Source organism: Oenanthe melanoleuca, chromosome 2, assembly GCF_029582105.1.
Source record: "Oenanthe melanoleuca isolate GR-GAL-2019-014 chromosome 2, OMel1.0, whole genome shotgun sequence".
In the NCBI taxonomy this organism is placed as follows: Eukaryota; Metazoa; Chordata; class Aves; order Passeriformes; family Muscicapidae; genus Oenanthe; species Oenanthe melanoleuca.
The window spans coordinates 104,425,999-104,439,711 of NC_079335.1; the positions used below are offsets into that span (position 1 = coordinate 104,425,999).

The following is a 13,713-nucleotide window of genomic DNA, read 5'->3' on the forward strand; positions in this document are numbered from 1 at the left end:
AACCCGCATTTCCCCCCAGGCACCCGCACGCCCGGGCCGTTAACGCGCAGTCGGCACAGGCGGTCCGCAGCCGCACGGGCCCGGCGCCGGTGCCCGTCCGTGGGCCAGGGAGCCCTTGGCGGGGCGGGGAAGGGCAGGGCCGGGGACGCGCTGCCTCCCGCCGCCGCCGTTCACTTCCTGGTTCCTCCCGGCGGCCGCTCCACCTCCGCGCAAGGGGCGGGCGGGCGGCCGGCGGAAGGAGGGGTGCCGTGCCGTGCCGTGCCGTGCCGCTGCCGGCGCGGGGGCGGCGGGGCGCGCCGGACCCGCGGCGGCGGCGGCGGCCACTGGGGTAGGTGGATGCGACTGACAGCGGGGGGCGGGGGGTGCTGGGGGGCGGGCAGGTGTGTGCGCTGGCGGAGCGGGGCGGGAGCGGGAACTGGGAGCAAGCAGAGAGCTGGTCGGCAGCAGCGGGCCGCTGGTGGATGCCATCCCGCCGCCGCCTGCGCCGCTCCACCAGCGGCCCCCGGCCCCGCCGCTGTCCCTGGTGTCCCCGGCCCGCGCGGCCCCTCGGCCGTGCGGGAGCCCGGGGATGGCGCGGCCGCCCAAGGGCCGCGCGGTGCTCCGCGTCCCTCGGCGGGGCCCCCGGGCCAGGGCCGGCCGGTGGGTCGTGTTCCCGCAGCGGCGTCCCCAGGAGCTGTGGCCATCGGTCGTGAGACGGGAGGAGGGCTCCCGCTCTCCCCTCGCCGCCTTCCAGCGCTGGGCTTCACTACTGAGGGGCTGAACGCGTTGGATGATATCGGGCTAAATACGTGGTTTAGGTCTGCTCCGTGGCCTTTCGGAGCAGTGTTGAGTCCCCTCGGCAGGCAATTCAAAGTCGGAGCCTCCAGCGATTTCGTCGAGGTCCTGTTACCTGCCCGTGGATTGCAGTGGTCCTCTAAGTTGCTAGTGCGCTGCAGCGATGGGACGTGGCTACCAGCGAGCAGCTGGACAGCGAGTGGAGCTGACCCTGTCGCTTCCGAAGTGGCCCCGGTCACCAGGCGTGTGGCTGCGGTTGTCCGATGGCACCGTCGGCCGGGTGCGCCCTCGGCATCGGGAGCGATCCGTGGCGAAACCATGACTCTGTACTGTGGCGGGTTTAGTTGAAATGGATGGTGAGTTTTTCGTGGCAGTAGGAAGCAATCCGGACTGGTTTAGAACGGGAGCTTCTAAGTCTTACTGGAGTAGTTCTGTAATGTAAATTTTTAAGAAGCTAGAGTTCACGATGGATCATTAGAAAATAGTCTTTAAGGAAACAATTAGGAAAACAAGGCCTTGGAGAGGAGGGGGCAGCGGCCTGGTCCCCGACGGGCTCTCCACTCCCTGTGTACCATTGAGGGATGTGGGATGGACAGCAAAGTTCGTTAGGTCTCTTTCCTTTGTTCCTAATTCAGAAAAGATAAACTGTGTTTTTCAGCATGAGAGGGAGTGACAGTGTGCCAGACTCCTGGCACAGCAAATATGTGTGTGGAATGTCAGATCTGTAGGAAAGGAGCCCAAATTTGGGTGTTTGCTCTGATATGGTGGAATTACAGAGAGGGGAGAGACTGGTGAGTTACGGTGAGTGACTGCATTAGGTGTCTTGAGTGTACGCAGCAATACATTAGTGATGACCATGTTTTTTTTTTTTTGCTTATTGAAAGCAGCAAGTAAGTCTTTTGTGCAGCATTGCAGGCATTTCGGTGATAAGAGTCATAATGTGCAATGTAAAGATCTGTTCCTTCAAAGGCTGTGACTCTGTTAGTGTAGCTCTTGGTGTTGCCTCACTGATGCAATAGTGTTTGTCACACCAGAGGGACCTGCTGCTGGTAGTAAGTTGTGTCTGACTGAATGCTCATTGAGATTTAGCAGGTGTGACTCAGAAACTCTTTGTGTTTATAGATTTATGAAAGGGCAAATATCAGGCCTGCCTAAAACCCAAAATATTTGTTCTGACATTTAGGACCTATAGCAATAACATCTGTTGGGTATTCTCATGTATGTTTCTGTTTCCTTTTAATTTTCAAGTGATGTAGTTAAAGACAAGGGTGTCTATTTCAGTTTGAAATTGCTTGTTTGGTTGTAGACAAAAGTACACAGATGTAATTTAATCCAAATAATGGAAGCAGATTGCAAGAAGATGAATGCTTAATTCCTCAGCAGATACAGGTCTGCTGTGCCCAAATAGTTATGTTTTTTTTTCTGGGCAGTCTCCTTTGTGCCAGCAAGGGGAGCAGCTGACGGTCTTCAGCAGTATGTGTGTATCCTGGCAAATGGTAGCTCAGCTTTGGTGAATCTCTTTTTCTTACCTAATATGAATTTACTTTTCTCAGTGGGTGGATTGCCGTGCACCTCCAGTAGAACAGGAGTCAGCAGTGTTGCACAGTCCATGCAGTTTAAACCTGTGTGCTGCATTATTTCAGGAAGACTTGCTCATGGATCCTGTTTTACTGTGCAGACATTTCCCATACATCAGCCAGTCTCTGCAGATGTTAGTTGGTTGAGCTTATGCTTTTCTCTGATTCCTCTGCAGTGTAGACATGACCTTTTTTTTTAGGGCAATATTCAGGAATACAGTTTTTCTGCCTTCCTGGCAGAAGACGGGAGATAATGTAAAATATCACACAACAGAATAGCTTGTTGTCAGTTTTTATTTCCCCCATCCTGTGCTTATCTGGTTGAAGCAAAATAAATGTGATTAGTTGTACCTGGAACATCATATTTAACCTGTGCATGTAACTGATCTGAAGCTTTGGGTTCAGGAAAATGAGAAATTAAAGCTTTCCTCATCGAAGCTGTGTGTTTCCTGGGTTGTGCAGGCAGTAAGGGAAGAAGATAGCCCATTCCTGGAGCTGCAGTGCAGCAAGTCTGCCAATAACACTTCACACATTGTCCTTTCCAGAGGGAGTCCAAAAGAATGAGCCAGCTTGTCTGTAGGGTGTGGGTGCCAAAGACCTCCCTATACGGCAGCAGTTCCCTGCTAGTCAGGTGCAAGGTGTTAGAGGCAAGATGCAGCCAGGTGTTGGCTCACTGCATGGGGCAGCACTGGTGAGCTCCTGTCGCCTGCTTCTTGCTGTGCCCCAGCTTGAGGGCTGCTTGTGACTGTTTTGGAGGCTGGAGTGAGAGATTTGTCGAGGCTTATAGCCCCATATCTCTCTGCACCACCAGGTTACAGGGTAACCATACAGAACCAGTGCTGTTACAGGACTGGTAGGAATATGAGGGTAGGGGGGAAGAAAGGGAGGATAGGCATGGGAAGGTAAGGAGATGAGAGGAAAGGGTACAGCAGCAGAGTTTAATTAGAAAAATGTTGGGAAATACTATTCCAGGAGCAAGTAAAACAGCAAGGAAAAAAAAGAACACAGAAGACTCACTGTTAAGATTCTTTGACAACGGAGGAATGTTGAATGAGAGGAAATGCAAGGTTGATGTTTCTGCTCCTGGGCTGGTGGTGGATGGTGTGTTTGTCATGTTCAGCTGTGAGTTTTGCAATAATGCAGAACTGACAGGGATGACCAATCTTAAATGTGGTGCAGCGTGCAGAAGTTAAAACAAATGGGCTGAAGCTGAAACAGTGTGAGTGAGTAAAGGTAGTGTAGAGTACTATGCTATTGAAAAAAAAAAAAAAAGGTTAAAAAAAACCATATACAGGCTTAGTGGGAAGGCAATAGTATCATACCATAGATACAGAGAAGGCTGTAGCAGGTGATAAAGATAGTAATGTGGTAGGCATCTTTGTTCTTTGCAGTGGCCATTTGAATACTGATGTCCAATATAGCACAGAATAGATAAGGAAGATATATATGGTAGCTAGTCTTGTCTTGAGCTCTCTATATTTCAAAAGACAGGAAAATTAACACAGAAATTACACACAGAAATTACACACAGAAATTGTATTTTTTTATGGCAGCTAGGATCCTTTCTGCTTGCCGGTGCTAAAGTGAGCAAAACAAGAAATGGTTAGTTTGCCAACTCAGATGTTCTTTGCTATGTTTCAAAAGCTTTAACCTACAGCAACTTTGAACCTGCAGGTTTTTCCAGTTCTCTGAAGTAGCAGCGTACGTTGCTTCTAGTTGTGAATTTAACTTTGCAAGATAAAGGTGATAGTTTTTTGGTCTCTGTGTTGTTAGTGTGCTAATTTAATGTATGCCCTGTGCACTTTCTGTAGTTGGCTTAGGGATCCACTTAGGTGTAGTATGTAGATTTGCCTTACAGCCTTCGTACCTACACCTTTAATTACCCCTATGTGGTAAGGCAGAGTAATAAACTACAGGCAAGGGAATAAAATCAGAGGGTGAGTGACTTGTTTGTGCTTGTAAAGGGGGAGCTGTAGCAAAAGCAGGTGAAAACCAAATCCTATGATAGACCATGTTGAGTGGAAACGTATGTCTTATATTTACAGTGCTCTTTCTGCCTTGAAAGATAGTGTTCAGAATATTTTTTAGACTAGAGGAGTTCTGCCAGCTTCTTATTATGATTAAAATTTTAAAACTGCAACTCTTTTCCTGCTCTGCAAAACATATTCTTTATGCCATGAAAATTATGTGTTTTTTTTAAATTCAAACTAAAAATAATACCAGTTTTATAGATAAACCTTCCCCTTTAATTTTTGTCTTTCTTTAAAAAAGAAAACAAAAAAAACTTGATAAAGGGCAAATTGAGAATTTGCATTCTCCTAATCCAGTGGCTTGCTATTTTAAGTCTTGAGTCAGCATGTAAATTGCAAAGCTGTCTAGAAGACCAGGACATTTTTTCCTGTTTTGTCTCTCGTAAGGGTGTGCATTCAGGATAGCTGCAATGCTGTGGGAAAGCATGACATCCCCATCTGTTGTTGTCTGTTTCCTGGTACAGTCTCTCCTGAAAGATTGCTCTTTCCTTCTAATGCTTAATTTTAGATAGGTGCCAATGTAACAAAGATGGTATGTTCAGGATTAATATTTCTCTTTTGACATAGGTTAAGTAGCTTGTGTGTATTTGGTCTAATGGGAAACTATGACAGAAGTCTGAAGGAGACAGAAGACTGAAGTGGCAGAATTTCTCTGTTCCCCTTGCAGCTCTGATGGTTAAAAACTTATCAGTTATTTTATAATGTTTCATTACTTAATGACAGTTTTATAAAGTACCTTCTATCTTTGATGAAATACTTATTAAGAGCTTTGTGATCAGACCAAGTCAGATCCAAGTCTGACCTGTCTTGGTGTCCTTGTGATTTGTGCCCTGTTTCTACATGTTGCCCCAATTTCGTCACTCATCCATAGTGGTCCAGTGTTTTTGTACCTTGGACAGTAACTACATTGTCTTTGCTTTCCTTTGCTCAGGCTAGCAGCTGACAGGCCTTTTGGCGGGGGTGCAGTCACCAGATAACTCAGACTCTTAGGTCAGTCTTTATTGCATTATAGTTTATTTATTCAATACATGGCCATTAGTTAAACAGAAATTATACAGACATTCACCAGGAAGCTGTTACCATCTGCCCTAAGAGACTGCATACGACAAGCATCAGGATAGGGAAACCCCTGTATTTGTAATTCAGAAAACATGGCCTTATTTTCCTTTCAGTTTTACTAATGGAATTCCTCTGGCACTGTTGAAGTTGCTTCTTGTCTGTGCTGATGTAAATTAGAGGAGGACTGAGGGGTTTGTGCCTTATGTGGCTGCATCTCTTTTGAGGCTGTTATTCTCAGCCCGATCCAAGCCCTCAGGATGGAGTTTCTAGATAAGACAGATGTCTTTGAGGTAATTTCCTCCTCCCCTTTCTCTCCTTCGGGAGAAGTTCCCTCTGTGTATTTGCACTCCTATTCAAATGTGTTCTTCAGGGAGGCATGACTTCAATTAAATCTTCCCCTCTAATAAAATGCTTCTAATAAAAAGAATGAAAATATGATTTTAGTACGAGCCATTTTTGCAAAGGTCTTGTTCATGTGTGACCTCTTTGAAATAAGAAATAGAAATAGAGAATAACATCAATATGGTTGATATTATAAACAGTTTTCTAAACAATTACTATAAAGCATTGTAGTCCAGCCACTTACTCCCTTCATATATAGGAGAAATGTTATAAATTGGTTACCATCTGGTTTTAGGTGCTCTCTATTCCCCTTTTCAAGGGAGGTGATTCAAGCCTGTGCATTTACCCTCAGGAAACACAAATTTACTTTAAGCCTTGTAATTTTTTTAAGATTTCTTTATGCCATTTTTCTTTTATTGGAACTGAAAGCTGAAATTGCCTGACTTCAGGAGCCAAAGGATTCAGGAGAATCTTGAGTTGTTTGTAAGCCTTTTGCTAAAAGCAGATGCATAGCTGGTAATGTATATTTAGGCTGTAACTATACTCCTTAATGTAGCTTGAATTTCCAAGAGAAAAATGAAAAAGTGTCTGTGGTAGGCACAGTCCTGTTCCCTGCTCCTGGGGTGGCTGGAGGAGGGCTGGCAGTGCCGACTTTGCCCTGTGATAATTTGATCTGAGTCATTGGGTGTCCTGTAAGCACAGCGTTCACTTCCGTGCCCGCTTCTTCCCTGTTGCCTTTGCCATTGTAACCCAAGATTAGGTTTTTACCTGTTTGGGTTTTTTAGCCTTAAGTGGGGTGGGGTTTTTGTTTTTTGTTTGGTTTTTTTAACCATGTGTGGAGTCCCAGAAGTATTCAGTGGATGTACAGCTCTCTGTAGCAAATTTGAGCCTGCTAATAATAGGTTTGCTTTTTTTAGCTGCCTTTCACAGACCTGTTAGAAATGTCCCATTGACCCTCCAGGGTTCTGTAAACCAGGGGTTGGAAACTGCCATGCCGATGGATATCTGGATGAGTCTGCAGGAGACTGCCAAAAATTCTCAGCATAACTGGCCTGTTTTGTTGCACTCCTGCAGGTCAGATAAAGCTTTTTAGGGCTTGCAGGAGCCGTTAGGAAAATACATATAAATACTGATATTTTCTTATTATCTCTGCTTTGGCAAGTTTTCATAAGCTTGTTAGATTTTGGCTGCATGGAAGTATCTCATGAGAAGCATAGGTAGAGAAACCCTTTTAGTTAGGAAACTCACGTTCTCTTACATCTTACAAAGGAAGATTAAATATGCAGTGTTTTAACCTATGCTGTTTTATGTAAAGAAAAATGAAATAAACTTGAAAATTAATTCTCACGCAGTTTCATTTTATCTGTCTGGAGCTGGTTGATTTTGTATAAAAGGACATCTGTCCCATGGATCTAGATTGCCTACTTTAGCTGTTGTGAATATAGTATGCTTCCTTTTGATGATAAAAATTTAACTACTTCAGTGTTGTTTGTCAGCTCTCAGGGAACTCTGAGTGTCATAAAAGCTGTTCAGAAGTATATCTTTGAAGGAAATAAAAACCAAACTGAAAACCTAAAAAAAGGTCCATGATCTGCCCTGATCTGTCTTCTTTTTATTCTTTTCCCCCAGTATTGTTTTCATGTAATTTGCAGAACTTGAAATTCACTTTGTTCATATGACAGAATGAAAATGTAACCTCTTCCCAAAGTTCAGTGTTAATGGACTTGTAATAGAGGAAATGGTTGCAATGTACATAGTAATGCTGTAGCTCTGCAATATGCTTGACTTCATAACATGAATAATTACATGAAAATCAGTGGGTTCACAATGATGGTGGTTTTAAGCTTGCTCTAAATTTTACATCAGAACCTCAGGTGGCTTTCAGGTACTTATTGGGTGAAGGCCCACATCATTTGTTTGTACATTCATAGCACCTTCTTTGGCCATCACAGGCCATTAAAAGCCATATTTTTTACATGGCTTATGGCAGGTAAAAAGATAAAAAAGTTTACATAGAGTGTAATAGCATATTTTAAGTGTTCATTGTAGCAGGAAGTGAATTTTCATTTGCTTTGTTTACATTTCTGACTTATGCATTGCATGTTTTTTGATTGTTCCCATATTGCCAAATGCCTTCCAGATAAAAAAAAAGGTATTTTCTCTGTCACATCATTAAGCTGAATTGATGAGTGTGTTGTCATTGTATCTCACACTTACCTACTGGCCTCTCTTGTAGCCTGACACCAAGATTAAGTCCTTAAGCCCTTTGCCTACATTGTTTACATATTCTTTGCTCCAGAGCAGGAGGAGCTGACATATTCCATCTGTATTATAAATTGAGTTCATATGCAGCATGATTGAAGGGCAAACCAGTTAGGGTAAGTTACTGCTTCCACCCTACTAAAACCCTTCTTTTTTTTTTTTTTTTTTTTTTTTTTGGTGATTGTATTATTTATCTGAAAATATCAAACTGGACAACATAAACTAAAACAGATGTTTGTGTATGTAAGAACTAGGAATTTAAAAAACCCCACTAACCGGGTCATGTAGGAGAGAAGCTGAGACTAAGCCCTTACAGCTTGACTCTTAAGATAATGAACACTATAACACCTATGTACTTCTCAAACAATGTATGGTGTTTATGTGCTGATTTATTTTGTTGCCTAATGAGGCCTCTAAAGCAAGCAAATGGCAGAGTACATTAAATAACAAAATTGTCCTCCAGCCATAATCAGGGGCCTGTGCTCTGTCCTCTCAACTCACTGCAAGAATGAGTTTCCAGACTTTCAGACTGAGGGGGCCTCAGGGCTCCTTCCAGTTTTTTCTTAGACAGTCACATAGCAATAGATTTTTCTTATTTTTTCCCCAGTTTAGCTCAATAATATTTCTGGGAGACAGCTGTAGAACTCGTATTGAAGTGAAACCACTTCCTGCACTTGCAAGAGAGATTAATTTTTATTTCACTCCTGAAGTGTGCTGTTCAGGACTAAACCCACAGCTTAATCACTTGTGTATTTGTTCAGCTTTCAGTTAGTCTTTGGTAATACTGACCTTAAGGTGACTTGTCAAACTGATTCCTTTGTTAAGTATGAGTTTGCTTTTCCTGTGGCTGTTTGATTCCTTTGCTTTGGGATACAAAACCTTAGGGGGAAAAAAAGGCTCAGAGTCTAGGCAAAAAGTCCTGAGAGTCTGTGTTCAGAACTTGCCCAGCTTCTTACTGCACCTCATGTGTCAAGTCTAAACTTTCAATTGAAAATTGAACACCTGAATTACAGTTTTCTTTCTTACTTTTTAATGTAATGTGATGTTCTTGTCAACTAAACACTGTTGTCAGGTGTGAGTCTTTAATTATGTCAGTTTTATTTTGGGCTGGCAAACAAGCATAGCAATTTTAATAAGATGTTAAGCAACGCAGTGAAGGTTAACCTGTTTCCTTGAGGGAGTGGAAGAATTAAGTGTTAGAAATACTTGCTAAGTCTGTGTGAATGTATGAATACATAATTATCTTTACAGAAATTGTGAAAAACAGGAGAAAAGGTATGTATGTACTAGTAGATATAGATTTATCTGAACTTAGACTGCCAGATTGTTTGGGTAATCACTGTTTATGAAAATTGTATAGCTTGTTTTCCTAAGTATCAGGAATTATGAGGCTAAATTATAGCTATGGTTAAAATACAGAGTAATTACAATGTGTTATGTGAATTTTGTGAATGAGGAGTGGGTTTTTTGTTGTGGGCTTTTTTCTTGCCAAAGTAAATGTCATCCTCACAAAGACATTTTCATCTTGATATTTCTGTTCTGTGTGATGTGTGTATTAATACAAGACTGATATGCTTTAACATTAATCCATGTGACTTTCTTCAGATTCATAAACAATCTTAAACTCGCTTGGCAGCATACTAAATGTTTGAAGTGGAAAGATAAGAAAATACCTAATTCTCCTAGTTTATTTATACAAGTTGTGTTAGAAAACAAATATTGTAAATGGTCTAGTTCATCTGCTTCTGTGCACCTGGGAAGTTTGTACTCCTTTTGCTTCTCACTGTAGCCGCAGCAGTTCCAGCACCTCTCGCACTCAGGTGCACAAAGCCCATCACTTCTGTTCTTGGATGCAAGTAATCATCCTGCTCATTAATAACATTTAGCCATGAAAGAATAGTTGTACTTTTATGAATTTGGTCTTCTTAAAATAACAACTGAAAAGTAAACTATTCTCTCCTTCCCTGTTGACACAGGGGCAGCAATGTCTCCGTTTAGGTTGGTGTTAGGTGGAGTAGACCTTTCTTCTTGTACTTGGCAGAATTTAGCCATAAAATTTGGAGGAAAGTTTGAAGTCCTAGGGATTTCTGCAATTCTCTCACTGTGTTTAGTGTAAAATATATCATTTTTTAAACAACTAAAGACAAAAATAGCTTTATGTGAACTTTTTTGGCTGAAAACATAATTAGTGGTAAACTTTTTCTCTGAATTTTTATGGCATAATGAACGCTCTTTTTTGCAAAGTTATGAGAATAAGCCTTACATTTTGAAATAGCAGGAGGCTGATGCCTTCCATTCAGGGATATGCAGTTCAGTTTATTTGGTAGTAGAATTACTGTAGTCATTTTTGTAGAAGGTGGGTCATTAGAGGGTGTAGTGTTATGAAGCATTTAGAGCACTGAGCAAATACTCTGAGTAGAAGTGTCTTTGGAAGAGGTTGTGTAAAGAGCTGCTTTCAAAGCATAGCATTCCAAGGTGTGCTCCAACATTGAGTGGTGGATGGATTGAGTGCAAATGGATTGATCCCTTGCCAAAGACTTAGGAGCACCTTCTCTGTTTTCTCAAATGCCTACATTTGGTGGGAGTTACATTGAAACTACACAAGCATGGCACATACCTGGAGCATTACTGTTCCTGGTTCCTGTTCTTACCCTCTGGGTAGACAAGATGTCTGCAGAGCTGGAGAGGAGAGGACTCTTCAGCAATGTCAGGACAATGTCAGTTTTGGTGCTCTTGCTACAGTAGAGTGGATTTGGCTGGAAATCATAAAGGGGAGGCACAACATCTGCCGTTGAGGGATGGAGCAAAAATGGAGGGAGAGGCATGGCAAAGCAGAAGACTTCCAAGGGGTGTAAGGCCAAAGGAGGAGATGAGAATGGGAGACTGTTGTTGGGAAAGTATGTCCTCCAGCCGAGACCAGAAGTTCCTGTCAAGATCTTTTCTGTGTTGTGCAATTCTAACTGTACAGTTACTGTTTGTTTTTGCTCTTTTACCCCAAAGTTTGGAATCAATGGGTAAGGAGAAAGGAAACCTCTTGCACTTGCTAAGTTTCACAGTATGTGTAGGAAAGACCCTTCGCTTTCCCAAGTCCAAAGCAGCAAAAAGGGACCTTGCAGTTGTGCCAGGACTTTCTCTTCTCCCCTCCCATGACAGTGCTGAGTTCTTCCTTTGGTTCCTGTTGTGGCAGCTCCTGTTGGCTCCTACCTGATGACTTTTTCTTCATTGAAAAGCTTGTTGCCTTTCCATTTAGGGAGGTATAGGTGGCACACAGGTAGATCTAGTGTGTAATTAAGCACTACTTAAAAGCACTTAGAGCCTTCTGAATAAGGAGTGTTCCGATAAGTGCAAGAGTGTGGTTTCCCAATCCATTATTTTGTGTTTGATTTATTTACTTTTTTTGCTTTTTCATTTCAATTTTTGCAGTTTTCCCGCGTGATGACCATGCCATTACGGAGCAGAGGTCTGGATGTCTGGCAGAACAGTGAGCACTGTTTCTGACTCTCTTTCAGATGCAAGTATGGACATAATAGCCTATGATGATTACTCCACTCCACCGCTTCAGAGATATTGAAAGGACACCTGAATACCTCCAGCCGGAAAAGTGTGTTCCACCTCCTAGCCGCGCTTCCCTGGGAACAATGTGGTTTATTCGAGATGGCTGTGGTATTGCATGTGCTGTCGTTACCTGGATGCTGGTGTTCTATGCCGACTTTGTAGTCCTTCTTGTCATGCTAGTTCCATCGAGAGATTATGTTTATAGTGTCATCAATGGCACACTGTTCAACACCTTGGCTTTCCTCGCTTTGGCTTCACATTGTCGTGCTATGCTGACAGATCCAGTAAGTATACACCTCTCTCTGTGTGTCTCGGAAAGAAACAGGCGGTGTTTTTCTTGTCTGCTAGATGTTGGGTAACTCAGTTGCTGAGTGAGTGGCAGATTTAAATAACTTTTGTGTGTCAGCCTGCTCAGTGAGGCTGCTGATGTGTTATGCTAATTTTTCATCCCACTCAAGTTGGATGCAAAGTCCGGGACCCAGCATTAGATTCCTGGTGTGTGAGCAGCTCCTCTTTCTGCACTGGGAAGGAGAGTGTTTCTCTCTGGTGCTATTTTCTCCCTAATGGCAGATCTCGTGTTTGTGGCTTGTTGTGTCTTGACAAACAGGAAAGCTGGAAAAGCTGGTTTTGGTTGTCTGCCTTGGCAAGTACTGCTTCAGCAGAACGGAGCAGAACATATGTTGTTTTGAAAAGCTGTATTACCATCTCTCATTCTACTGATTTTGTTGAGTGGATTGGACAATGCTGAAACAAATACGGTCTGAGCATCTAAGAGCTGGCAGTTCTTAGGCAAGTTGGGAAGCATCAGATTTGTGAGATCCCCTTGTATGTATCCTTAGGACATAGTTTTGAGAGATCAGATCTGCTTCTTTCTCGTCTTTCAGTTTGTGACAAGATAAAGTTTAGCACCATGCTAATTCTGAATGGCCCATGATTTTATTTTGCTTAATAACCTCTGGACAGTAGCCCCAGTTCAAAACCCCATCTCCACTAGTCAGTGGAAGGAAAGACAAGCTTAGACTTTTCCTGTCTCCTTCCTCACAAATGTTCTTGTTGCTTTTGGGAGTGGTGGTGTGCCTCTGACATTCTGTCTCTTCCAAATGTTATTTCTCCCTTGAAACCCTTGTTAGATGCCATTAAGACTTCAGTATAATCTTTGTTTCTTAGATTCTAGCTCTTCCAGAAGCCACAGCACTGCAGAAATGGCTTGATTTGGGGTAATCTCACAATTTATGGTAAAGACTGTTGAATTGCATGCTACTGCTGTTGGGCAGAAGTGTAAGCAGTAGTTCAGCCTCTGAAACTTCTGATCACTGGACTTGGAAATAGAGAGTTGCAGCAGTTTGTTAGATAGTTTGTATCCTAAGGGTGGCTGTTAATTATTGTGTGTTGTGTGATTTTTATGCTTAGGGACCTTCAGATCACTGGAATTATTTTGCAGAGTTAGCAGCAGCTCTTGTGAAACAAAAGCTGTGTTTTGAAATGGGCTAGGCAGGCAGTGTTGGAAAAGCAAATACAATCTCTGTTGAGAGTAATTGGGAAAAGATACGTTAATTCCTAGTGTGATGTGGGATTTATGTATGTGGATGGAGAGCCAGTGGGATTTTATACCAATTTTTTGATGAGAAATTCAGCTAAATTAAGTGCAGGAGGGAAGATACAGAGAAGGGATGCAGTAAAATCTGGCAGACAGTGAGTCTGGGATTAAGGAAGCTTCCAGTATATGGGGAACCAGGGGCATATATAGGATCAGAATGAAACAGAAAGCACTGCTGAGGCAAAAAAGCAGAATTCTTATTATAAATAAATTTAACAACTCAGTTCTTCACAATTGATAGCATGTATGCTGCATTTCAGGAACTACTTCCAATGGGTCCATACTAAAAACATTCCTAAAGTTTTGAACTTTGCTGAGTACTGAAGAATGAGAGCATGAGTTGTAGCATTCTGTGGAAACTGTTTTTGGTAATTTTTAATTTAGTCGGGCCTGTTGGCCTGTTTTTGTGGGAAACCCCCCCCCAAAGACTGCTTAAAAAAGTCTTATACTATTGCTTTAATGTGCAGTTCTCTCACTCATGTGTGATTCCTGTTTCTTGCTGCTAGAAGGTTGTTTA

General features: G+C 42.7%; 1 protein-coding gene across 3 annotated transcripts in view; it reads left to right on the top strand.

The window, feature by feature from the left end:
- Positions 1-199: 199 nt before the first annotated feature.
- ZDHHC3 (zinc finger DHHC-type palmitoyltransferase 3) overlaps positions 200-13,713 on the top strand; it is a 33,746-nt gene continuing 20,232 nt past the window's right edge. The window contains exons 1-2 of one of the 3 annotated variants that reach the window (XM_056483636.1): positions 200-328; positions 11,554-11,883. In XM_056483636.1, coding sequence (XP_056339611.1) covers positions 11,578-11,883 — 306 coding nt within the window. In that variant the 5' untranslated portion in view covers positions 200-328; positions 11,554-11,577. The remainder of the gene's footprint in view (positions 329-11,553; positions 11,884-13,713) is intronic. The other 2 variants (XM_056483638.1, XM_056483637.1) reach the window with 2 other exon arrangements.